This window comes from Petromyzon marinus, chromosome 37, assembly GCF_048934315.1.
Source record: "Petromyzon marinus isolate PM22_M1 ecotype Great Lakes invasive population chromosome 37, UKy_Petmar_22M1.pri1.0, whole genome shotgun sequence".
NCBI lineage: Eukaryota > Metazoa > Chordata > Hyperoartia > Petromyzontiformes > Petromyzontidae > Petromyzon > Petromyzon marinus.
Genome location: NC_133703.1, coordinates 14,203,729 through 14,231,050, shown reverse-complemented (window position 1 = coordinate 14,231,050; position 27,322 = coordinate 14,203,729). Strand labels below are relative to the sequence as shown.

Here is a 27,322-nt window from a genome sequence, read left to right as displayed (position 1 = left end):
GCTTATCAAATCTGTAAAGGAAAAGCACACCCACTTATATAATTGTAACAGTAACATCAATGCGAGATAGAAAACCTCGCGTTCCAAACAACACACGCGCACACAAACGTGTACGACAAGCACACAGCCTTAATTGGACATTATGCAAAAAACCATGAGCGGTTCCTGAAGAGCTGATGGTGACCTAACACGAAGAGCAGCACAATGTCAATGCTTCAGGAACTGCTGATTGTTTTTTTTTGCTGTACCATTATAACTCAATTCAACGTGTGCATGATGAAAAATAAGAATTAGTTTAACCGCTTTCTGGAAATTAAGCAGGTGTTAAGATTTTGATTTAAAGCTTTCGTGACTGCAGGGATTCATATTCTTGGTTCTTTCGGGAAAGTCACGTAGAAGGGAAACAATGAAATAATACAAATATAAAACAATAAAATTCTCACGACGTTTCGACTGCAACACAAGCAATCATCATCAGGTGTGAAAACCACAGCAAGAAAAATTGAACAAAAGTGGCGGGTTTTTTTTTAAGTTAGCACCACGTAGAGCGATTTTGGCAGTTATTCAAATGGACGAGTCCATCTATGTTCGGAAAAGAGGAGGGGGGAGACGAAAATAAAGGATGCGGTCTGAAAGCCACCGTAAGCGTGAACAATCAATTTGATAAACCATTTCGGGTCTTAATTGATTGTTCACGCTTACGGTGGCTTTCAGACCGCTTATTTCCCTCATTAAAATGCAAATCAATTTATAACATTTTTGACACGCGTTTTTCTAGATTTTTGTTGTTGTTATTCTGTCTCTCACTGTTCAAATAAACCTACCATTAAAATTATAGACTGATCATTTCTTTGTCAGTGGGCAAACGTACAAAATCAGCAGGGGATCAAATACTTTTTTTCCCTCACTGTATAAGCATTGTCTTTGAAACTTATTGGTCCACACCAGAGACATCTTTTTTTTTTATAGCCTTGTCCCAAACGGTGTTAGACCAGAATACGTCAAAAGGCGAACAGCACAAGGACAATGCCACTATCCGAGTAATGAGAGCTCGTCGTGAGCAGCTACATCATGGGACCTCCTTTGCCAGTACCAAAATATGAGAATAGATTTTCCCCTTTTTTCCTCTCAACAAAACAGGTGTTGTGATGTTAAAACACCAAAATTGTTTTCTTGCCAGAAAAAAAAGGGAAAACCTATTCTCATACATTTGTTTGCACTCTCATCTCGTTTCTTTTTCCCCACAGAACTGCGGAGCAACGAGCGACAAAAGCATGGCGAGTGATTTCACCAGGACATTGCGACAATGGAGAAACGCTATCAGGGCAAATGTAGCCCATAAATGCTTGCAGATTATTGCTGGACAGTGGCAAGAGATGCTCAATTTAATGAATAGAAGAGACAAGCCAAGAAGCGCCAAGTAGACACTGAATAAGGACTAAACTATGTACTTATATATACATAATAGTTTTTTTGCCTTTTGTTTAATTATCAATTTTATTTATGTAACCCTTTTGCTGATTTTTAAGTGTTACATGAACAGGACAGGTGACATGTTATCATGTAAAGCAACCATAAACATATGAAAAGACCTAGGTTTACAATTTATCAGTAAAACTCTACTATCGACACAATATACATAGACGTAAAATGTAAAAAAAACTTAAATATCTTGGGAACAGTAGCCAATCAGTTGTTTTAATTGTTATATTTTAATTCAGCACATCAAAATCCATAATAAACAGCACATTTCATCTCTGAAGCAGACGACGTCTTAAAAATTGTAGACCGGTGTAATCGGTAGGCCAACTTAAAAATAAAAGTATCGCAAGTTTAAACTGTTTTACTCACTTTGAATAAACCGGCGTGCTACAACGTGTTGCGATTAGTGCTGTGTTCCTATTCCCAGTTGCTCTGTGCTTACTATCCGAGGGCTAATCTCCCGAGCGGCTGCACGAATGTTCGTTCCCCAGTAAACTTGGAACCCCTTGGGAAAAGGCGTTGCTTTGTGTGTTTTTAATCGCAACAAACTCTCGCCTAAGTCAAATAACCGGGCGGCGGTGGCGCACGTGGCCTGTAATCCGGCACTGTAGAGGCGAGGTGCCCATGCCCTGGCTTGCCAGGAGAAGGAAGTACAGCAAGTGTGGACTTTATCTGTTCCGTCCGTATGGGATAACCCATAGTACTCGATGGATCTTCTCCGCATCGTCTTGTTTGCTCCCACATGTCAACACTCATTAATTGACTGATAACATCTTAATATATAGGGGACCGCAGAACTGTGGCAATTGCTGGTGCCGGCTCGCCAAGTGGCTGCTGCTGCCGCCCTCCCGGTTGTCTCTGGTTCCCCCTCTTGCCTCTGAGTGAATACTCTCCACGTTAGAAGTTTAAATCGTTGAATGAATGATGACTGCAACATTTTTTATCTATTCATGTAGAGAGACAGATATATGAGAAAGACGTATTGTCTTGCTTGTCTATTTTATTTATATTCTCCACAACGCTCATAATTATATTGTGTTTCGTATAATATTTATATGGGCCCTAAAAGGTGCGCCGTGGTGGCTAGGAGATGTTAACTATCTCGCCTGGTATACAGGGGTCGTGGGTTCGATCCCAACCCTGACGGCTGTATATTTGGAGCTTGCATGTTCTCTCCGTGGTCGTGTGTATTTTTCTTCGGATCATCCGGTTTTTCCCTCCACATTTCATTTAGAATCAACATGCGTTTAGAGTATTTGGCTGCTATAAATGTCCACGTGATCAGCCACTTTGCTGAGCTATCATTCGTGGCCAGGTCGCTTCCAAAAAAGAGCTATAGTGGGCTCAGTGGACCTTACCTGATAAAATAAAAATAGTAGATAAAATATCGTACAAAGAGGGCCCCTTGCCAGTTCATCAGCATTGGTTTAAGCAAGACACTCTCTTCTGTTGAGTTTGCTTGTAGTGACATAGCGCCGACTGCTGTCCAGCAGCGGCAACTGCGGTGGACAGTTAGCGCACTCACGCCGTCGAGCATATACACGGTGTGTGTGCCGGCAGGGCGGAGGAACTGGGGCAAGGGTCACGGAAGACCTCATCGGGATGTCCCTGGAACCCGCTAGTGGGTTCGAGAAGGGAGGCGCGGCCAGGGCGGAGCCAGGGTGGAACCAGGCCGTGCCGAGTGGAATAAAAGCAGCGGAGAGCGAGAGCTCCGGGCTGCCGGTTCTGGGAGTGGACTCGTCTCGCCGTCGCTGTCGTCATCGCTGCCGAATTCACTCGATAATTGCGCGGCCGGAGAGTTCTCGGCTGTCTCGGTCGACACCGTCGGTGCAACGCAGTTAGGGTTGTGTCTAGGCCGCGCTATACGGCAACGGGAGCAAGAAGGAGGAGATCCTGTGTGTGAACGGCTGAAAGGTGTTACAATAAAAGGTGCCTCCTGCAACTACCTCGTCTCTGACTTGTGCTACACTACACTTGTATTGAATCAATGCCGGTGAAAGTATGCATTCCCAAAAGGCCGTGGAGCCAAAGGGTTGGGTAAAATGTTATTTTATAAGATACTAGCCTTTTGCCCGTCCAAGGATGTGTGTATTGCAGTAAATCTGAAACTTGCAAGCGAAAAGCAGACTGCGATGTGATATTCATTGCATCCATTCGTGTGCAATTTGTAAGGCCGCGGTGACACAGACATATTTCATTAAAAGGTTATAATCCCTTGTTCATTACGACGTCCTTTTTACTTCTATGTCTCAACAGCGTTACGGAGATCGCGTGACGTGAGGGTTCTGCCTTTGTAGTGAGGGTTATAAGTTGACGCTAAGGAGACGCCTTGCCCCCACATGTGGAGTGACGTCACCCGCTAATTATAATTATTAATGGAGGGGCGGTGTCCATTTGGAGGACATCACCTGTTCATGATTATTAATGAGGAGGGCTGTTCGATGTGTAATGACGTCACCCGCCCATGATTATTAATGAGGGGCGGGTCCATGTGGAGGTCGTAACCTGTTCATGATTATTAATGAGGGGGGCTGGTCAATGTGGAGTGACGTCACGCGCGTTACACACTGACATTCTTGGGTAAATATAGTTGTAAATATAAAGGAGGGATATCGTCTGCGAATGTGTTTTTTTTAACTTTTGAACTAGTGTTCAATGGTATGATATATAATATACCATTAGCCATACACGCATATGTGTGGTGTCAATAACGGTATAGTTCAACAAAAAACATTTCCAATTATAAATCAGTTTGACATTTCGCCCGACAATTTTGACCTGATACTGCTTGTCCGCTCTATAATTTACAATAGCATGGCATGGAACGCGAGCTCTGTGCAAAACTCATACAATGGCTGGGCCATTGGAGGGGGGATTGGTGACAGATCTCTTCCCAACTCTGACTGCGGCTCCACTGACAGGAATGTGAATCTGCGTTCCAAAGCAAATGTAATGTTTAACACGTCGGCTTTCGTGACCGATATTATCCATAATATAGGGGTTTTTTGGGTTAGATCTCGTAAATATAAATGTGTCTTTTTGATTTAAAGCTTTCGTGACTGCAGGGATTCATATTCTTGTTTCTTTCGGTAAAGTCACGTAGATATATTTTTATTATTTTCTAATAATGAAAATATATTTTTATTATTTTATTGTGTCTCTTCTACGTGACTTTACCGAAAGAACCAAGAATATAAATGTGTCGTTAAACCCGCCACCACCCGACAGCCTATTTGTAAGGTTTGTCACGTAAATGAAACATGCCAATTCGTTACTAGTACAGCACATCGGTGTGTTGTAGAATAAACCCACTAGAATTGTAAATGTTGTGGAGGCGTCTCGCCGGACCCTTTTGCCAGTATCAAAGTATGAAAAATATGAAAAGGTTTTACCCTTTCTGGCAATATATGCATTGTCTGGTGTAGGCCAATCAGTTTCAAAGACAATACATATATTATCATAGTTTGTTTGCATGTTCACCACAAGTACTTTGTGTGGTTAATGCAGACTTAATTCCTTGCAAAAGGTTTCTATTTGCTATTTGTATTGTCATAAATGGTCAAGCAAATTATTATTTTTCATAGGTGGTTGTCGTTGGCAATAAAACGTGTAACCACCCTTGCAGTTTGCACGCCTCTGCGGATACTTGGTGGCAGAATGTTCACCAGAATGGGGAGCCACGGAGTGTGTGTTGGTTTCGTTGTTACGCCTATGATGCGCATTGCGTTATTAATTGCGATGTCCTGAGATGGACAATGGATGAGGGGCCGAGCTATGGGTTCCAGGACTGAGTCCCTTAACTGAGAATGTCCTAATTTTTCAACCCTGTGTCAAACGTTCTCTCAACAAAGTTTGTGTAAATAACTTAATCATGGACGACACCGTTGTGGACACCCTGTACATCACATTCAAAATAAATACATTTACATTATTATTTATACGAAACGTTTCCAAATGTCAAGCAAATATTCCAATCTAAATGTAATAATGACCTTACATATTTTGTGAATTGTTTTTATTTAACTTTTTGGTGGTTCCCAACAATCATGCTAATTGCTTATCAACGATCGTGCTTATAATTCAGACAAAAAACTTCGTCGCCCACAATTCAGAAATCATCTCATAATTATCCAGTGTCCAAATTTGACAAAAAAATCCCACAAATTACTAATTTGGGATTATACACAGAGCGATCATCACCCCCGACTGCAAAACTAATGGCCCAGATCACTCCTTCAAACGAGACAAATGTGGTCTCTTAAGTTTGAAACGCGTTAAACAAATTTTACTTAAAACCTGAACTTAACCATTGTCAAGCCAATGAAATCCTATTATTAAGAGCGTCGAAATCCAACTTTGTCGGACAAAATTGTACATCAGCTTTCGGAGGTTATAACGTGGTTTTCCATGACATATTTCGATCCAACGTGCAAACGGGTTGGTGTTGTTCAAAAGGGTCGTATTTCATTGTGCAATTTAGATTCTATCAGCGTCTGGGACGTTTATCCCCGATAGAATTTCAATGCAACTCGTTGTGCATGCATGTACTCTCGTCTTGGGATTCCACCAAGGAGCATAACAAGTTGAAAGGTGCACCCCTAAATAGCCCACTATAGTGGTTATTTGTCCTACTATTCCACACTGACCAGGCGTCCTGGAGGAGGTGGGAGTACCCACACGTTTCCCCACCACACAATGTGATGTGCTCATCTTGGCGGAGGGATTTAAGGAACGTGTCCATTATTTCAACTGCTCTGCCAGGAGATCAAATTCGAACCGACAGCCTTTGGATAGCACGTCCAATGTGCTGACCATGACACCACGGCAGTATTCCTACCATATATACTCACCAATATTGCAAGCAATTACTATAGGTAATTTAATGCTTTGAATACTACTTACTGTATTATATTAAAATCACATTTTTTTACGAATGGACTTCATTTGACTCTCATCAATTTTTACCATATACATTCATTGCACTCGTTGTTTTATTTTATTTTAGTAACCCATGTTAAATACACATTCATGTTGTATAAATCGTAATAACATCATGATGAAGATTCTTAACTTAATTTTAAATCAGTTGTATGATTGCTAATTATGCAAGTTATTTTAAAACTACCACGATTCCCAATGACTGAATTAAGCAAAGAACAATGACTGGGCTACATTAATTTGATCCGACTCTCTCCGAATGGGTTACCCTGGAAATATATCCGACACCCGTCGTCAAAGCACGTCCAGGACAGCTCTCGCCGTGGATATCACCATGAGTCACGTGTCTGCTGCAGTCTACCAGCGACCCGGGAAATATATCAGTGGGAAATGACTGTCATTCATACCAAGTCTCAAGGATTACTCTTGAGTCTTAAGTATTACCCTTGATACAATGTTGAGTGTATCACAGCCGTGCATTAGGTTTGCATGTTGTTTGTATTTATTTACTTGTTTAAAAAAAAAACTCAAATAGCACTGGCGCATCAGCTGTCAATGGTTCAGGTTTTCGTGTTAAGGGTCGGCTCAAAAAAGTGTTGTCATTGCTCAGTCACAGCCTCGTTGTGAGAGAACAGCAGGGAAACTAATCACAACGATCCAAGATTATTTGTTAAATTAAATTTACTTGGAGTGTATTTACTGAGTGGTTCACATGAGCATATTGCTGCTACGTAAACTCATTCAGTAACCGGTCCCCTCTTGATTGAAAGCTTTCGTGACTGCGGGGATTCATTCTATTTTTATTATTTTATTGTTTCCCTTCTACGTGACTTTACCGAAAGAACCAAGAATTACGGCCCCCTCTTCTCCAAAAGTAGATTTGGGCTTGCCTGCTGTGTGAGAGTTAAACGTTTCTGTGCATCTACTAACACGAGTTTCCCTCTTAGTTTCTTGGGGTTTGCTTCAGTTTCTTCTATACTTGTATTTCCCAACGATTTTTAAGTGTGGTGGGGGGGGTCTTACTGATTTAACCCTTTGGGCTTGATATGTATAGTACTGTATATGCAATTGTGTTCGCTCACGACAGAGCTGAATGTAAAATTCTTTACGTGTGAATTTTATTTGAAACAATGGGGGGTGGAAGCCGAGAATTACAGTCCCAGAATCCCCAGTGCTGGTGGCTCAGCAGAAATCAATTCTGTTGTAAAAAGTGAAAGGGCTATCAGCAGCTTACGAAGCGATACCACTAGAATATCAAGTACGACTATAATAGTTTGTGAAAAAAATATATATACATATACTTGTTGGGATATATCCAGGCCGGTGGCCAGTCAAGGGGTTGACTTAGGCCATTAGCAAATGAACACCACTTTCTAGGAAGTTAGCAGTACAATATAAAACAACACAATTTGTATTTATTATCATTTATCATCATCAGCCATAATCGATCTACTGCTGTATGAAGGCCCTAGGCCGCATCCATCTCTCATGATCCTACGATTTAATCACCTAGCCAAGGCCATGCGGGCTGATGTGTCATCGCTACATCTCCGTGGTGGGATGCTTTCTTGTTCTCTCCTTTGGCTGACACTCCGTGAGTCTCATCCATCGGCCATCATCCTGATGAGAGCCCTTCTCTTTTTTATATATATATGGGAAACAATGGAGATCGCAGTTCGTAAGTTGCATTTGGTGGAGGTATTTTTGTATGATTATTAATTACAAAATTTAGTCGGTAGATTTCGGGGTGGTGGTGTCTGTACTGACAATATTGGCCAAAAGCTACAAACGTTATATATTCTGATTACAATTTGGGGACGAATTCATATTTTGGTGTAAGAGAATGAACGCGGTAAATAGAATGTAGTTGAAAGACATATTATGTCCTGTGGTGGACTATGCACTATGTAATGTTGGCTTGGGCAGGAAGCGTCCATGGCTCGAGATAATTGACAATGGTGAACAATCATAAAGGAGTGGCAGTTAAAAGCGAGAACGCGTCCAAGAGTACGTCTACCTACCGCGAAAGATGGAGCAATTAAATCAGCACGTGTGTGCAGGTGCTATAGGTGGGTTATTACGTTTCGGAATCGTGAGAGGCGGCAACAGCTTGGGAAGGTCTTCATCCAACAGTGGATGGACCATGTCTGACGATGATCGTGAGAGATGACGACGACTTTGGGGACACCTTCATCCAGCAGCGGAATTAACGCGGCTGACGATGATTATGCGGAGTGTGAAGGATGCCGGTGACTTAGGGAGACAATCGTCCAGCAGTGGATGGACCACGGCTGCTGATGGGGACCGTGAAGGGTGGCAGTCACTTTGGGGAGACCTTCATCCAGCAGTGGATGAGCCACAGCTGCTGATGATGATTATTGAGACCGTGTACGATGTCAGTCACTTTGGGAAGACCTTCATCCGGCAGTGGATGACCCACAGCTGCTGCTGATGATTATTGAGACCGTGTAAGATGTCAGTCATTTTGGGGAGACCTTCATCCGGCAGTGTATGAGCCACGGCTGCTGATTATTGAGACCGTGTAAGATGTCAGTCACTTTGGGGAGACCATCATCCAGCAGTGGATGGACCACGGCTGCTGATGATTATTGAGACCGTGTAAGATGTCAGTCACTTTGGGGAGACCATCATCCAGCAGTGGATGGACCACGGCTGCTGATGATTATTGAGACCGTGTAAGATGTCAGTCACTTTGGGGAGACCTTCATCCGGCAGTGGATGAGCCACAGCTGCTGCTGATGATTATTGAGACCGTGTAAGATGTCAGTCACTTTGGGGAGACCTTCATCCGTTAGTGGATGGACCACGGCTGCTGCTGATGATTATTGAGACCGTGTAAGATGTCAGTCACTTTGGGGAGACCTTTATCCAGCAGTGGATGAGCCACAGCTGCTGCTGATTATTGAGACCGTGTAAGATGTCAGTCACTTTGGGGAGACCTTCATCCGGCAGTGGATGAGCCACAGCTGCTGCTGATTATTGAGACCGTGTAAGATGTCAGTCACTTTGGGGAGACCTTCATCCGGCAGTGGATGAGCCACAGCTGCTGCTGATTATTGAGACCGTGTAAGATGTCAGTCACTTTGGGGAGACCATCATCCAGCAGTGGATGAGCCACAGCTGCTGCTGATTATTGAGACCGTGTAAGATGTCAGTCACTTTGGGGAGACCTTCATCCGGCAGTGGATGAGCCACAGCTGCTGCTGATTATTGAGACCGTGTAAGATGTCAGTCACTTTGGGGAGACCTTCATCCGGCAGTGGACGAGCCACAGCTGCTGCTGATTATTGAGACCGTGTAAGATGTCAGTCACTTTGGGGAGATCTTCATCCAGCAGTGGATGAGCCACAGCTGCTGCTGCTGATGACACATTGTAAACACGATGTGTCATCAGCTGTCCCCCCACCCACTCCACGCAAGCTTTATATAAGTACCGTACTGAACCGAACGCGGGCGCACCGCGCTGGTCGTTACGGTAACGCAGCGGGCAGGTTCGTATTGCGCAATGCACACATACCACGGCACGTAGAATTTATACAGCCAAAACATGAATTTTTAAGTTACACAAAAAAAAAACCTCGACGCGAACTGCATTCGTTCGCGAGGCTCGCTAGGAGTGCTCCTGTGAAACGCATATATATTTTTTTTGTAAACGCGTAACGCAACATTGTTTTATTGCAGAGTTAAATACACTTAGTGTCGTGTAAATGGTGCAGTGCAGTGGACGTATCAGCACAGTCAGCAGCAGCAGCAGGGCTGCACCGTGATAACCGTATCTCGATTGAAGTATTTCAGTCTTGCCTAAAATGTAGGCAGGACTTATAAACATTATCGTAGCAGAGCTAAGCGATTGTAAACGCTCTCAGTACGCGTATAACCATGTCGTAGTACTTGCAGGGTGCACGGTGCGCTGCAAGGTCGCGCATACTGCATCACGATTGTTTTCGCATTTATAGCGGACACGCGCGGTTGGGAGTTTAATCGTCGTGAGCACCGTCAATCAACACATTTTTTATTGTTATATTTGAGAAGTCACCAGCGATGTCGTCGTGGCTCAGGAGCCTAGCGGCCGCGGGCCCGGCGCTCCGTACCGGTGCTCGGATAGCGGCGCGGCCGGGTCGGGTGGCGCCTTCCCCGGCTGAGGCGGCCACGCTCGCCGAGGCCTCCCGGCCCGCGCCCGGGTGCAGTAAGGAGGCGAGAACACTGCGGTGGGTCGGCGTCTCCGCTTTTTGCACCTTTTATAAGTGGTCGGGAGGCCCGAAAGTCATTGTCGTCGGTCGCGGGGCAGTCTCGACTGCTGGATGAAGGCCATGAATGTCATCACGGCCATGGGTTTTCCCTCCCCCGGGGTATGATTGTTTTTGGGTCTTCCGCGACGAAGTCAAGCTCGGAGAGCCCTGCTTCAAGGCATCTCTAGGATTCTACTCGAGCACGTTCACTGGCAAATGATGTTAAGCCAAGGAGAACGTTACTCGAAACGTCTCGATAGTCATCGATGGTTGCCTCACGTGCGTATGTTGAGCTTCTTTCGCACCGTACGTAAGCCAACCGCGCGAAACGTGAGGTGCGGGAGGGAAGGACGACGCATTGAACAACAACAATAACTAAAGCAGTTCTTAGGCTGGCAATATGAACATTCTGGCATTACCACCGAGAAGATAATCACCCAGGAGATCGAGCGACCAAATCAGATCGAGTGCAAGGCGCTACGGGGTGGGGTGGAGGGGATCGTTATATCGGCGTTAAGCGATTATTTCATCTAGCAGTGGCTAGATCATGCTCATAGAGCCAGACCAGAGGCGCATTGAGGATTGCTAAAGTCCAGTGGTTGTGTCAGAGACTGTGCGAGCTTCAGACCCCTGGAGGTCACCTTTAGGATATTTAGATTTCGGCGTGTAAAGCCAGAGGACATAGAGCTAGAGGTCGCAACCTCTAGCATTGTTAGGGTTACATTTTAATGCACAATGTTATGCGAGGGCGACTTTTAAGATTCTTAACGTGTTGTGTAAGTCTACATTTTAAAACACTGAACGTTATTCTGGTTCTCTTGTGGCTCTCAAATTAACAATGATTGGTAATCCCCAGGATGTGTTAATTGCACGTTGTTGAACTTCTTTAGCACCGCACGTCGCCAACCCTGCTAATGTGGCTGTGTGAGCATCAGGCAATGACAACTCAAAGAATCATAAATGTGCCCTAATCTGACTGGGCCTCTGCCAATAACACTAAACCATTAACACATCCTAGAGATGCCTTTGTATATGACTTGTTGAGTATCTGGCATTATTAACACAACCCTTGAGAATCGTAAAAAAAAGTGTTATCTACTTTTCATCAAACATTTATTCAAATGAAATTGGCCAAACATCCCAAATGCAGGATGTTCCTCGCGTGGTTTTTTTCCCGCATTAAAAATTTACCATCGATACATGGGTGAGGATCAAAGTTACAGATCACATTTGCAAATGTGGTTGTATCGAGCACTTTAAAACAGGCCCCAGGTTACCCACCCATAGCTCGAAGTTAATTGACTAAAATGAGTATCTGGTGCAGGGCGTAAACTTCAGTACTCGGGAGACAAATATGGTTGGAAGGGCATGGTGCTGTTTACACCACCATGGATATTTGTTCTAGGCACAGTTAAAATGCTGACGCAGAACATTAATAGTACATATGCCATACTAATTAGCCGTAAGTGCATCATTGAATATAAATGAGAGTGTAGGGGTGACCCAATTAAGTAAAAAAAACACAATTGGCACTTAGCATAATTGCTGATTCCTTGTGGAGTTAACCTGCTTGTATAGTCAAGGGCCCCGTACACAGGGCACTTATATAAAAGGTGCAGTTATATTTAATAACATAGTAGTTATAATTGTTAGTCTACAAGTGGCTCCGTTTTAATGGATTTTTAAATCTCCACCATTGTGCTTGGGGTTGGATTCGTGGCACAATGGTTAAGCGCACTGCACTGTTAACCATGTGATGGGAGTTTGATTCCTTGCCACGGTTAACAGTGTTGAGTGATATATGAACAAGTCCTGGGTTCCCTTCTTCACGATATCCAAATACTGACCAGCATGGTGAAGAATGGCCAAATAACTCACACATCCTGTATATCCCTACAATACTGCAATGATATATTTTGGAAAGTATCCTCGTTTTTAGCATTTGTAAAGAATGTTTGCCAACTTAATTAGGCAAGGAAAACACTGCATGGGAGGTATCACGCTAACGATTAGGATTAATAAGTATGTATCAGTGTAATCACCCGTTCAGAGCCTAGACTATAAACATGTGTAGGGTGTGCAGTGTGTGAAAAAATATATTTGTACTAGATGGTTGGGAAATAAAAAGTGATTTGCAGGCAAATTCCAGCGCAAGCTCTATTCAAGTGCCATTGAGGTCTCGACAAGCTTCAGCTACTACGAGAGGGTGAGCCTTTAGTAAAGTTAAAACGAAGGCCAAACAAACCGAAATGCAATCGAAGTACAGTAAAATATAATGCAGTATATGAATATTTTGCATTGCTGTGAAAGGCGATCACAAGATTGTAATTGTTGCGGGTGTTTCAGTCTTAACTGTGTTTAGAGTTTATGTTGTTGGGTACATGCCCTTCTGTGATGCTCTTTTCTCTTGCTGTCACGTGTTTTTTTTGTTCAAATATAATAAGTGAAGGGAAAGTGAAAGGGCATTGAACTTTTAAGTGTGACTTGGTTAATTTGATCTGATAAGGAAAGTAATTTTCCAATGTCACTTGCATCGTTAATAAAGCATGATTTTATATCACTAAAAGAGTAGTACTGTAAATCGGATTATTTTGATAGTGTAATGACAGGGTGCCACCTGTCGGCCTGATGGGGTAATTGCGGTTATGGGCATGTTACGTAATGTCTAATTATGAGGGGGGGGTATCTGGGGTAAAGGTGAAAGGCGGAGTCGGTTGGGAAGCTCCGGGAACCTGCTCAAAGGTTCTGGAAGGGGGCGTGGCCGGAGGCGGGGCTTGGCCGCGTCGAGGTGTATATAAGTGGGACAAAACCAGAGGTTCGGTGCTGTAGCAGATCCTGGATCCTGGCTGCGTCGCTGCTCGCCGTCATCTCTTTTCGTCGTCTGGCCACGTGGCCAATCTTCTGCAAGGCTCTCATCGTCGCCGTCGCTGCGCTAGTCAGACAGCTGACGATGGCGTTGTGTAGAAGGATCAGCTATGTGTAGCTACGTAGAACGTTATATAGATGTATCGCCCAGTGTTGTGCTTAAAGTGTGAAAATAAATAAGAAGCCTTCGACACGAAGTGTCTTGGAAGTCGCTCACTACAATAGCAAGCATTTACTGGATGGATGGCAGCAAGACATTCTCATGGAAAATCACCTGGGAACCGTTGATAAGAACTTTGCAATAGCAATTGAATTGCCAACGTGATAAGTATTGCATTTTCCAAGCACGTTTGCGGCTGGCATTTTCTGCTTCGGTAGACTGCAGCGCCCAGCAGCACACTTTGTCACATGCGCTTGTTTTTATTCTATGTCTCAATACCTTTGCCCAATGGGCTGCCAATGCCGTGTGGCCCGCAGGAATCAGCGCCTGAGCCTTGTGAGGGGCATGGCGATGGGCGGCGTGCACACCTCCGCAGGCTCCCCCCCACGGCACAGCAATCGGCTGGCGCTGGAGAAGTCTCCGTACTTGCAACAGCACGCGCACAACCCCGTCGACTGGTGAGGTCATCGTCAGCAGCGATCTATTTCTTATTTTACCGGCTTCAAGAAGATTAGTACTGCACCGCACTGCAGTTTTTTTTTCTATTATTGATGAAGAGCCCATCACAAAGCACTAGCGATCGGGGAAAGGAGTGCAATTATTCGGCAGACGATACACCGAGGCCAGGTGCCCATAGGGTAGGGCGAGGGAAGGGCGATTGGGCTCACTGCCCTGCTCGCATATGGGTAACGCTCAGGAACGTGGTGATTTTAGAGAAGGAGCGGGAAGGGGAGTGGGGGGGGGGGGAGATGCGCTGTAGTTCTTTAAAGGCTTCCTGGGCAAACAAAGGTAATGATAAAACGTATCATTAGATATGATTGATCCACTGCTGGCTGAAAGCCTCCCCAAGCTATTTTCATTCCTCACAATCTCATGATGCAGAAATCCTTGGAGCTCGTACCCACCAGTTTATTAAATCACTCCATCTCCGCAGTCGACTTCGTTTTGATGGTTTTAAATTTTGACTGCCACTCCATCATAGTTCTCGACCATCGGCCATCATCCCTTCCCGTGACGTTTCCTGCCCAAGCCCACTTAAAGCCCACTTACTTTTCTTTAACAATGTGATACCTTCTGTACCATTGCTTTTGGAGCACTGGACCAATGATTTGGCGCAATCTGTTTACCCTAATTTTATTGCATTGTAGAGCACTTTTTAAAACGTATTCATATGTATATTTTTCAATGAAATGTACAATGTAAAAACGTATTAGAATTATTTAATATGCATATGTTTTCTGATGCATATGTTTGCTGTCTCTCCATGTAATTCAAAGCACACACCTCTACACGCGTCTTTGTGCACTTTTCAGTTTTTGTTTAATTTTGTCTATCATTGTCTCAGATCTGCGTGTCATCACAGGCAAACTGGGCATACTTGGATCTGTTGATAGATGCACATAGATAGATTTACAGAAAGATCTCTCGATACAGTTTGTACTGTTGGACCTTATCATTGCCATTGATGTCATCGTTCATGCTAGATTATACCAAGAGATCGGAACGTAAACATTTGGCAGTAGCCTCTTGGTGAAATCTCTTAACGAGCAGCGCGGAAGACTCATAATTAGCATGTACACAGCGCACCACGTGCACCACGTGAATGTTGTCGTCTGGCCCTCGACCTGTCTGTAAGACACGAATACACAAATCGGTATCTTCGTAAAACACACAATTTAACACATGGACGGATGGCTAAATGTTCAATCAGCATCCATCTATCTGAAATGTATGCCCACCAGACAAAAACGTTGTCAGAAATGGATGCTTTTAAATAATAAATATGGCAATAAATCATTTTGACAGTGGTGGTCGCTTTTGAGGAAAGATTCTTAAATGCCTAATTGTCAGACTTGTATGCGTGCTTGCATGTGTGTTGTTAAGTGCCTTTAGTTACTTATATTAATAAACAATGAAGCATTCATTGTGTTCGCTGACCATCAGGTATCCCTGGGGAGAGGAAGCCTTTGAAAAGGCACGCACAGAAGACAAGCTCATATTCCTTTCGGGTAAGCAGCGGTTAACCCCCGTCACGTTTGGCTGTGTGTTTTATTTCTGAAACTGCTGCCCATGGCACAAAAGAGGGCCTTTATGCGCTCACACGTCACAGTTTGTGAATAAGCCCCAGGGCATTATGGGAATGACCCAGTACCTCGAAATGATTGTTTTTTCACGGATCTTTCCATTTCAGTTATGAGGAAATATAATAAAGGACTCGTGCGTAATATCTTTAAATGAAGTATTGCACCAATTTATTTTACAAGATCTGTGGCAATGGCCATCGGATACAATAATTGGCAGCTCAGCCTTGCCTTACCACATACTTTATTGCAAAGTTCAGTTTAATAGTGATGGGAGAGATGGTCTATCCAGATATCTTATCGAGAACTTGATGGGTTTAGACCGGTGATGTTTTTTTAGCTGCTTCTCACAGTCAGCGATAAAATGGCTCTAGGTCAGTTACGTGTGCTGGCTATAGGTGACTTGATGGCTGTGCGGGCAACGTGCTTGTCACTGAAGTCAATTTATAAGGATGCCATCATTCAATTGTGTTAAACGTCTGATAAATTCTGTGGAGCCTTGCTGAAGTTGGTTCTGTGATGTTAAAAATCAGAAGTTGACATTCGATGTAAACTACACATCTAAATGGTAGATATTCATAATAAAGTTTTTTTTAAGTATAAATGTGTCATAACCCTCCACCAGACACAGCCAATCGGGAAGGGATTTGTCATATAAACAAAACGCGCCAATTAGTTACTACTTCAGCCCACCGGTGTGTTGGAGTATGACGTTTCGTTGGTAATTACATCCAGCATCATCGGGCGATTTGCCAAAGTCGAGTTGCTTTCGGGCGATTTGCCTCTTTGGCAAATCGCCCGATGATGCTGGATGTAATTACCAGCGAAACGTCGTACTACTCGAATTGTAAATGTTGTGGATTTACTCTACAACACGCCGGTGGGCTGAAGTAGTAACTAATTGGCGTGTTTTGTTTACGTGACAAATCCCTTACTGATTGGCTGTGTCGAGTGGTGGAGGTTTACGACACATTTATAATTACGCGATATGACCCAAAAACCTTTATTATTAATAATATTGTTCGTGAAAGCCTACGTGTTAAACTAAATTAAAAGAAAAGCAGGTGAAGGTGCAGTCCTGCAACTGCTTGCTCATGCCACTGCTGGTGGAATGGCCTGTATTAGATGGAGCCCCAGAGAGCCCAATTATTTTTGTTGCCAAATTAGAATATTACCCACAGCAGCTCATATTCAATTCAAACACTTTGTAAAAGATGTAATGCCTTGTTGGGTCTGTCTGGAAGATGTTATGTAAATGAAAGTTTGGTCATCTCTTGCTCAACTTGTTTGGGACCTAAAAAACTCCTCGGCTACAGAGTTTCTTGCTTATGAGCTCTCATGAAATATATACCGTGTTGGTCACCCAGTATAAGAGCTCTAGAAAAGATGACATTCCAAAAGTTACGATTGAATTTGGACTTAGCAACTGCAAAAAAATCCCTTGAGTGGAAAAATGTGTGACTTATCAAATCGCAATATGGATATGAGTCACACTGTTCAAGCCAGACACTGAAATGAGCTCTGAAATTGTACTTGTTGCACGTGATGAAACCGGGATATTATACCAGGGTATTCAATGGCATTCTGGTCGTTAATCGCATGTAAAACATATTACCCATTTATACAACTTAAAATGTATCTGCAAATATGTACTTGAGTGTTTATTCAAGGATAGGGTTGACTATAATAGGGTTTTTCCCCTTTTTTCTGGCAACAAAACAAACCTTTTTACAAGGATTCATGTCTGCATTAACCACAATACCTTCATGCAGACATTAATCCTTGTAAAAAGGTTTCAGTTTTGTTGCCAGAAAAAAGGGGAAAAACCCTATTATTACATTTTGGTACTGGCAAAGGAGGTCTAATGATGTAGATGCTCACCCCGAGCCCTCATTACTTTGATAGTGCATTGTCTTTGAGCTGTACGCCTTTTGGCGTCATCTGGTCGAGCACCAATTGGGTCCAGGCTCAAAAGAAAGCCGTCCCTTGGTGTGGACCAATCAGTTTCAAGGACAATGCATATATTATCATAGTATGTTTTTTTTGGCATTTTGACTGCAGGTATTGTGGTTAATGCAGACATGAATCCTCGTAAAAAGGTTTCAGTTTTGTTGCCAAAAAAAGGGGAAAAACCCTATTATTACATTTTGGTACGGGCAAAGGAGGTCTAATGATGTAGGGTTGACTATGTTTTGGTAACTGTCAGATTAGATGCACGAGTTATGTTAGCTTTCAACATATTGTATAACCTGTAATTTAAATAAGATGTATATGTGTCTCACAGTTAATAGCATTGCACATAGGATAACTACGTGACTTTACCGAAAAAAAACAAAAAGTATTGTTCATTGATGCAAACAAAAATGTAAATTTCTGGCAAAGAACGTGCGCATGATGTGAATGCTACTATTTATTCAAATCCTGTGTGTATGCACTGTATATTTTTATCAACTGTACTTCCCACGTTGATATTATCGGCTAGGAATAACTAAAATAACCTTTGACACACAGTGAAGAATCTGTCTTTACCTGTCAGTTCAACTTATGTTATTGTATAAAATTATACCGCAATCATAAAAGCAACCCTAAAGTTTGCCACAGACTTGGATTTCTCAATTTGATTTTTGACAGCAGCTGTAAAAATATGTTACACATTAATCTTAGAATTTCTGCGCAATCTAAGAAAAAAAACTGGAAGTTAAAAAAGTTATTGTGAAGTAATTTAATGTCACTCTTGAGAAGAGGACAAACACATAAAATAAAATAATAAAAGTGTAAGATGTACAGCGTGAAATCTTGACTTAAAGCTTTCGTGACTACAGGAGTTCATTCTTTCAGTAAAGTCCCGTACAAAAAACTACGACGTTTCAATCGCAACACGAGCAATCGTCATCAGGAGAAAAAAAGAGGGGGGAAGCTGCTGAATCAGGCTGTTTTAAAGGTTTTAAATGGGTGTAGCCCAAGGGTCATAAATGAAGTGGGCGGGGCTAGTGATGTTAATGTGAGAAATTTGCATGTAAGATCGGAGAGCTACATCCACGAGGAGGGTGCGGAGGTGGCCATTGTATTTTGAGAGATTAGTATAATAAGAGAGCGCCATCTCCTGCATTATTGTGGGGGTTACATTTACATATTGATTCAGTCCACGTATTATCGCTGGAGGTAGTCCGGTGGCAGACCGTCCGGGGGTGGACGTGCAGAGGACCGGCGACGGTGCCTCGAAGGGTCCCCCCCCCTGGGAAACACGGCCACCATCCCGGGCAGGGTGGAGACGACCGCCATTTCACAGTCCCCGCCAACCACGTGTGTCACGGCCGCCATTTTGCACACCGCGGAGAAGAGCGGTGCGTCGGCCGCCAGGTCATCGCTGCCGCGCAGGGGGTTCGCCGAGCATCGCGACAGCCGACCGTGTCGGAGCCACTCATTACATTAGCATGTCAATGTAAGATCGCAGAGCCGCCGCCACATTGAGGACACGAGCAACAGTGGCTGTGTTAGCGTGAGACATTTAACCTGTTAATGTAAAATCAGAGAGTCGAAAATAACTGCTAACATCGGAAGGTAGGATGGAAAAATCACAGCCAGTTATGACTTCAGCTGGTTAATAACGTCCTTCCAATTATTGCTCAGTTTGTACCGATCTTCTCCGTTGAAATTGTGTCTGTGTCTATATATCTGGATGGCTTCATGAACGAATCTTTGTTGATAGGCAGTGGGCTTGCAGAGTACTGTACCTTCGTCTTGGATAAATAAATTTCGTGTGAGCCCACCGCATTAAAACAATGATCAGCCACGGCCGAGGTATTGGTCCTACCGTGTTTCAGATCTGCCTTATGTTCATGAACACGGTCCGAGACATGTCGCTTAGTTTCCCCAATGTAACTACTGCCACAGACACAGCTTAGTTTGTAGACGCCTGGGTATTGCATGTCAGGGATCACATCCTTCACAGATGGGATCAGATCACGAATTTTATGTACTGTGTTAAATCGAACCTGGATCTTGTGTTTTTTGTAAAAATGTTTGCTTTACGTGACTTTACCGAAAGACCCAAATAATATGTACAGCGTGGTTGTTTTTCAGATGTGTATATATTTGGGCAAGTTACGTTTCCTGGAAAGACAACTGATGAATACAACATTTAACAAAATCGTACCCACGAGAAGGAACACAATCAAAGATCCCAACAGAGGGGAGAGTCGGCTGCCATACCAGAATGCATGTAGGTGTCAAGGAGTGACAGCATTAGTTGGAACAGAGGCAAAGTCTTACTGGTAGGAACCTCCTGGTTACACCAGCCCACAGGGGATTATTGTGTCCGTCCGTCGTGCATCCAAAAATGGGAGGGGTGGGACTGGGTGGAGAGGGGAGGGTGGGGAGGGGAGGGTGGGGAGGGGCTGGGTGGGGAGGGGCTGGGTGGGGAGGGGAGGGTGGGGAGGGGCTGGGTGGGGAGGGTGGGGAGGGGCTTGGTGGGGTGGGGAGGGTGGGGTTGGGTGGGGAGGGTGGCGAGGGGCTGGGTGGGGAGGGTGGGGTGGGGAGGGGCTGGGTGGGGAGGGTGGGGCTGGGTGGGGCTGGGTGGGGAGAGGCTGGTTTGTGTCCGCCCTCACAGTCGGGCATATTGTGCGGAATACACCACGTGGTGCCGCCGTTGACCCTGGCCATTGACCGAGCAACCCAACGTTCCTACCAGCTCCCTCCGCAGGAATGTGTTTGTTAAGCGGAGGCTTTCATGTAGCAGTGCTAAAAGAGTGTCGGCTGATGACGATGATAATGACCGAAAGAAGACCTCACTGGTTACTCATCATAAGGCTAAGTCAACCCCGGGAAAATATTTTGCTAAGTAAAAATTTATAGCTGGTTTCAATTAGTGGAAGTGAAAAGTAGATGTGTTCTTTACAGTGGTTGTCCTATGAAGGTACTGCTGGCTTCTGTGGTGTAATCACTGGACTGGCAATCCCGAGGTTGCTGGTTCAATTTACCGACTGGAAATCTGAAAAAACGAGTTTTTTAAATGTTTTAATACATAAGCTTTCGCAACCAATATCATCCATAATACAGGTTTTTTGGGTCAGATGTGTAAATATAAATGCGTCGTTAAACCCACCATCACCCGACACAGCCAATTAGTAAGGTTTGTCACGTAAACAGAACATGCCATTTTGTTACTAGTACAGCACACCGGTGTGTTGGAGAGCAAATCCACTACATTTACAATCGCAGAAAGACGTTTTGCCAGTGATGAAGCAACTTGTAATTACTCACAAAACGCCATACTCAGATTGTAAATGTTGTGGATTTGCTCTATAACACACCGGTGTGCCGTACTAGTAACGAATTGGCATGTTCTGTTTACGTGACAAACCTTACTAATTGGCTGTATCGGGTGGTGGCGAGTTTAATGACACATATGCGATCTAACCAAAAAATATATATTATGGACGTTTTCTAAATATCCGTCCTCTGTCCACCCCGCAGTACAAGTGGGTACATGACAATTCGTCGATTTGCAGGTCGTGAACGTAGTGGCGTCCAGTGTGCGTACCCCCACCGCCTTCGAGACGTCTGACCGGCATGAACGAATAGGGCAAACACACTCTAGAAGGGCTCTCCAGAGCTCACTTTTGTTGAGGTCCTTTTGCCAGCAGTGACGTAAGCAAGAAATGTGACATTTCTCGGGGGCCGCTAACAGAAATGAACATTTCCCCAACACCCGTTTAAATGCCTAGACTCTTTGTCTTTTTGACATCGTTGTCTTTAAATCAAAAGACACATGTGGCTTTTGAGGCCACATGTGTCTTTTGTGAAAGAAAACTTGGGAGAATGCCAGAATAAATACAGGTGCCACGGTGGCGGGATGTTAACCACCTTGCCTGGTGTACAGGAGGTCGTGTGTTTGATCCCGACCCTGACGCCTGCTGTATATTTGGAGTTTGCATGTTCTCCCTGTGGTTGCGTGGATTTTTTTCCAGGTTCTCCGGTTTATTCCACCAAATTTAGAAACATGCGTTTAAAATTATTTGTTTGAAATAAATTTCCACGTGATAAGCCACTTCATTGGGCTATCATTTGTAGCCAGAGCGTTTCTGAAAAAAAGCTATATAGATCAGTAGGCCTTACCTGTCAAAATAAACAAATAATTTAGTTTTAGGTGCAGTAGCAAAGGTTTCAAAATTATGGATGATATTACTTTTCAGACAACAATTGGGCATATGTGCCATGGAAATATACAGAATAGACCGATTACAGTTGCATAATATAAACATTGTGTAAATGTTAGAGAGAAAAAATACAAATATAACATTTAAAAAATTGGAAATGATCAATGATTTTATTTTTCTAAAACAACAGCGTAGGTGCCAGTGACTTTATTTTATTAAGGTTATATCACAAGAGGGGATCTGGTAAATCAATGGAAGACAGTTATGATTTCTTGAAGCCGAGGCTTTGTGTTAAGGAGAAATTTGACCCAATGTTATACTCTATTGGGTTGCACAATTGCTTCCGTTCAGAATGAGATTTAATCTGAATTTTGTTTCAAATTTTGGACCTACAAGTGAGTATTGGATTCTTGGAATGTGTCCAATCAAGTGATCAGATAAGAAGGAACTTTATATTATTTTTGCTAAAATAAACCGTAAAAAAACAAAGTGTGAAGGATTTCGAGTAACATGGGCGGTTTAGTTCAAAACATCTCAAGTCCGTTATTGCCGCTATTATGTAGGGGGAATCGATAACTGTTGAATCCAAAAAGTCACGTTTCTGTATCTGCGTGGATGGTACGTTCATTTTTTTTCAACGTTAAGATTGCGACTCGATTGAATGGAAATGTACTTGGCAGCAAACGAGGTGCATTATTCAGATTACCTTATATGGTTCTACCCGGTATTATGAGTTAAGGATAGTTTATTATTGCATGCATACGTTTGTTGGAACCATCAACACGTTGTGTAAACACTTGTCGTTCTTGAATTCCCGTTCACACAAAAATGTTTCCCGAAAAGTAATCCCCAACAGATGGGGCTTTAAGCCTCCTATGTTCCTGGCAAGAGGTCTTGAGGCACTGGTATTTGTCTACTCTGGACTCTCATGGCAAAGGACCATTCGTTCTCTATCTCGCATTTGAACTTGTCTATGGCCGCTGTTTAAATCCCAACCCTGTTCTTTCTTCCCACACTTTCTTTTAAGCCTGAACGCTAAGTGTGTCTGTGTAGTGTTACGCTGTCTGTCCCCTAAAGCAGGGGGTGGGACACAAGCCAAAATTCCCTTTCCAGGCTTGAGAACCCTCCCTTCAAAAGGCACAGCTCTCTAACAAGGTTACGTGTGCGGGCAATGCTGGCAATCCATTACTCACGAACGTACAATAACACAAGCCACTTTTTGGCTTTAAACTCGCCTCCAGGAAACCAGATTTTTGGCCATGGTGCGGGCAGAAATATAAAACGTGTGGCTTTGTTCCAGTCAAATAGAAAATGAGGCATTTGCATGTCAATGCCCCCGAGGATCATATCTCGTCAAGTACGAGGTTATTTCAATGAGCACGGTTGACTACGTACAGTGCAAAAGGAGTTCAACATACACACATAATAATTATCAAAGTTAGGTAAGTGCGATTTTAGAAAAACTGCAGATTAATTGGGCCATGACCCTGGCTCTGTGCTATATATATATTTTAAAAATGTTGTTTGCCACTAGACACACATGCTGAGTCTTGCCAACAATTTGCTTCCACATGCAGCTCCAGTCGTGCAAGATTAAGTTTATTCGAAAACTTCTATACCCCTCCCTACTTATGAGCGCAATCTACTTGTGTAATAATTTTAGTCTTATTTTTTAAATGTTTTTTTTACATTTTTTGAAAATTAAGGTAGAGTAACCATGTGGAACTTATTACGAAAGCACCGCATCAGTTTCTTCACATTTCACCAACTGGGAAGTTCGATAAAATTAAGCAACCACACAGTTAACGTTTCAAAATCATCCCAATAATAAATATCGGGTGGAATTCTGTACGCACAGTAATTATGTGTAGTTGTAGGAAGTGAGTTACTCGTGGACCTCGTCAGTATTTGACAGATGAAGCAATTGGCGGGACCCCGGGGTCCCATCACTGCCCCGGGGTGGGAAAAACCGCGTAGCGACACGAGTCTTGCCTTACCGACAACAAAACTAGTGGTCAATCGATTGGCCTCGTAGAGAGCTACTCGGGGCACTAAGTTTCGTAAAAAGTTGAAAAATTACATAAACACGTTAAATTCACTCGCCTGGGGGGTGGCGGGCTCGCCTTGACAAAGAAGCTGAGGATCGACGGCTGACCGGAGGGCGTCGTCGCCGCGCGCGACTGCGGCGGACGCCCCCCGGGGCTTGTGTTTGGCCGGTGGGGTGGCGCCCATCGTGTTGATCGCCGCCTGCTGCCGGCGCTTGTTGGCAAGAGTCTGGGCGGGCGGCGTGTTGCTGTCGTCGTCCAACTCGGCAACGAGATTGGGCGGGATGGCTGGATAGTAGTCGAGGCAATCGGCGCGGATCGAAAAGTATTTGTTGGCGATCACGAGCGCGCGGACTGAAAAATAATCATCATTGGCTTGATTTTTGCGGGACAGTGGGGTCCCGCCAAATGATTCATATGCATGAAACTGAATGCATCGTCACCATCCCAGCACGGATGAAAATAAAATTTCGTCCAAATACGTTCAAACACCCTTGTATTTTATGAGCTCATCAGGAAATGTTGAAACTTTATATCTGTCTGAATTACAGCCCTAATTGGTTGACATTTCACGCCAATTAAAAAAAGCCGCTTTATCATACTGACGATTACCCACTTCTTTAAATTGCTTGAAATGTATGGCCAATATTGAGGTCTACTTGTTTTTCTTGTGGGTCAATATATCCCTCTGTGGATACAGATGCTGCTCGGCGTTGAACCGTAAATGACGACAGGCCATATTTCACACGTGCCAACTTAGACTTTTCATCGTGCGTTAAACTCACATTAGACTCTACGGATCGCTTTACACTGTGGATACATTCTTTCATACACCACTCAAATGGGATGAAAAAAACACAGGAATAAATCCTGGAACATCATCGGTTTTCCTAAGAAAAATTGTGTGACGAAACAAATTCGAACACATTTTTCTCCCAGAACTCCATTTCAACCCCGTTCATTATAATAATGTGGCCTATGTTGCCTGGACTCAAGCAACACTTACAGCCTTAAGTGACAGCACATGCTGCGCAGGTGATGATGCTGTACTGTGATACATCGGACAAAGTATGTCAACGTGCAGTTGCGTACGTTTTATTATTTTTTAAAGCTTTTTTTGTAGCCATTTTCAGCAAATGGTATGTTTGCCAATGCGTAATGTGCTCTAGGAGTGGATGTGTACCAGCTCCCTAAATGCGACACAGCATCTCCACTGCAAGTGTACACAAAGCCTCAGTAAAGCAGACCCTGCGGAAGGCCGAACCATAGAAGCCTGACATGTGCAGTGTGAAGCTATTCCAGTGCAAATAAAACAATATAAGGTGTAAGTTATTTACCTTCAAAAAGATAGATGAATCAGATTCTTTGATTCAACATCTCCATGCTGTCACATTCGGTTGCCATAGCCTCCGCATGACCCCATCCAGCCAATAAGATTGCTTGTTGCTTTTGCAACAAATTAAAAAATATTTTGAACAAAGTTGTAGGTTGATTGCAGAGCCAAATTTCTCGCAACGAACAGTGTCTTATGTTATTATTTCAAGCAACATCATTGTTTTAAATAACAATTGCATTGCACCATTTTTCAGTTTTTGTGTATTACTCTTTTGAGGGGCAGAGAAATAGGAGGGGTTTGGAGAGTCTATGGTCTGACATTGAAAGCAAATCCTGACCTTGATTACATCTGTATTTTTAACATTTCCCCCTGGCGTGCGATGTCATTAAACCAAGGACTTAATTGCCACATCGGGGAACGTTTTGTCTTGCTTCGCAAGCCACTTGTTCACAACGAACATCAAATTGACAATATGACATGTATTTCAACAAAAGTGATGCTTTAACAGTGGAAACACGTTGAAGTCGGATGGGTGCACGGACTGGAAATAATGTGGGGTGATTAACCAATTCACATCTAATAATTGTGAATGGCAGCAGTGGCAAGTGTACAAAACCACAAGGCTTTCCGGTCACATTAACGAATACATGAATCTCTAGTCAGGAGTTGATAAGTGTCTGGGGCGGGCCATCAACAGCACCGCCGATTGGGAGCACGGAAGGTCCTAACGAAAGAAGGCACACGTCATGCTCGCGGTCCATCAACTCCCTTGCCCACCATTAGTTCAGAGCAAGACATCCAATTATTGGACCAGACCACAGAACGATGCACTTTGCCTTGGAGGTAAGCTGCATATGCTCCGTTTTCAGAGGGAGCAGAGGGGAGTGCTCGTTTTGTCGGCGCCATAGGCGGAAAAACGCGGTGCGGAACGGACACTCCACACGCGAAGCCTCGGTGCGCATTCCTGCTGCCCCATTGATTGCCATTGTGATGCACGCGATAGTGTATTTCACCTTGCCTATCTCGTGTTGTGAATTTTAACATTCCGCCATTCATTCACAGTCACAGGGAGGGTTATTTAAAGTGTCGTACTGTAATTTATGCATTAGAATAAGACGTAGGCTTTCGCGACCAATATTTTCCATAATATATTTTTTTGGTTTAGATCACGTAAATATAAATGTGTTGTAAAATCTGCCAGTTAGTAAGGTTTGTCACGTCAACAAAAGATGTCAATTCGTTACTCGTTGAGCACATTGGTGTGTTGGAGAGTGTTGTGGGTTTACTCTCCAACACACTGGTGTACTCAACTTGTAATGAATTGGCATGTTTTGTTTACGTGGCAAACCTTGCTAATTGCCTGTGTCAGGTGATGGCAGAATTCACAATACATTTATATTCATGCGATCCAAACTAAAAAAAAATCTTATGGGCAACACCATATTCTTCGGATTTTAAGACGCAATTTTTTCTCCACTGTTATTTCAAAGCAAAATTTGAGGGTGCATCTTATAATCGGATGTGTGTGTGTGTGCACGTGAAAGAGATGAGATAGCTGTATTGACATCGGGTACTGCCTGGAGCATCTTATAAATCCAGAGAAGATGGTAAATAGACATGTACTTGGAAAAGACCAACAATTAATTTAAAAACGTTATTTTTTCAACAAACAGCTGCACCTTGTTTTGCATGTTTTTGAAAAAACCAGAGTGTCTGGAGAGAAACAAAAGAATCACACGTGCAAGGTGAAAATGCATTAATGATTTATTATTTAAAGGGCGCCTTCCATGCAGTGCATCTTGAGGCGCCAATAACAATTTCCACACACACATATATGTTCGGAACCTACTTGCTGTGCTGCCCTTTTATGCCATAGCCTTATAGCCGTGTGCGTGGATTTCTTCCGGACATGATGATGTTTGCACTGTCCACCAGCCACACGTACAAAGAAAAGCACTGGCTCTAAGGTTATGCACCGCCATGCCCAACACACTTGGCTCCATATTG

At 43.5% G+C, this 27,322-nt stretch overlaps 1 protein-coding gene across 2 annotated transcripts in view; it reads left to right on the top strand.

Moving 5' to 3' along the window:
- Positions 1–9,838: 9,838 nt before the first annotated feature.
- The window catches only part of SPATA20 (spermatogenesis associated 20), a 95,767-nt gene continuing 78,283 nt past the window's right edge, over positions 9,839–27,322 (top strand). The window contains exons 1-3 of one of the 2 annotated variants that reach the window (XM_032967331.2): positions 9,839–9,932; positions 14,013–14,153; positions 15,640–15,704. In XM_032967331.2, the coding sequence (XP_032823222.2) occupies positions 14,041–14,153; positions 15,640–15,704 (178 nt within the window). In that variant the 5' untranslated portion in view covers positions 9,839–9,932; positions 14,013–14,040. Of the gene's footprint in view, positions 10,650–14,012; positions 14,154–15,639; positions 15,705–27,322 lie in introns of both variants that reach the window. The other variant, XM_032967330.2, reaches the window with a different exon arrangement.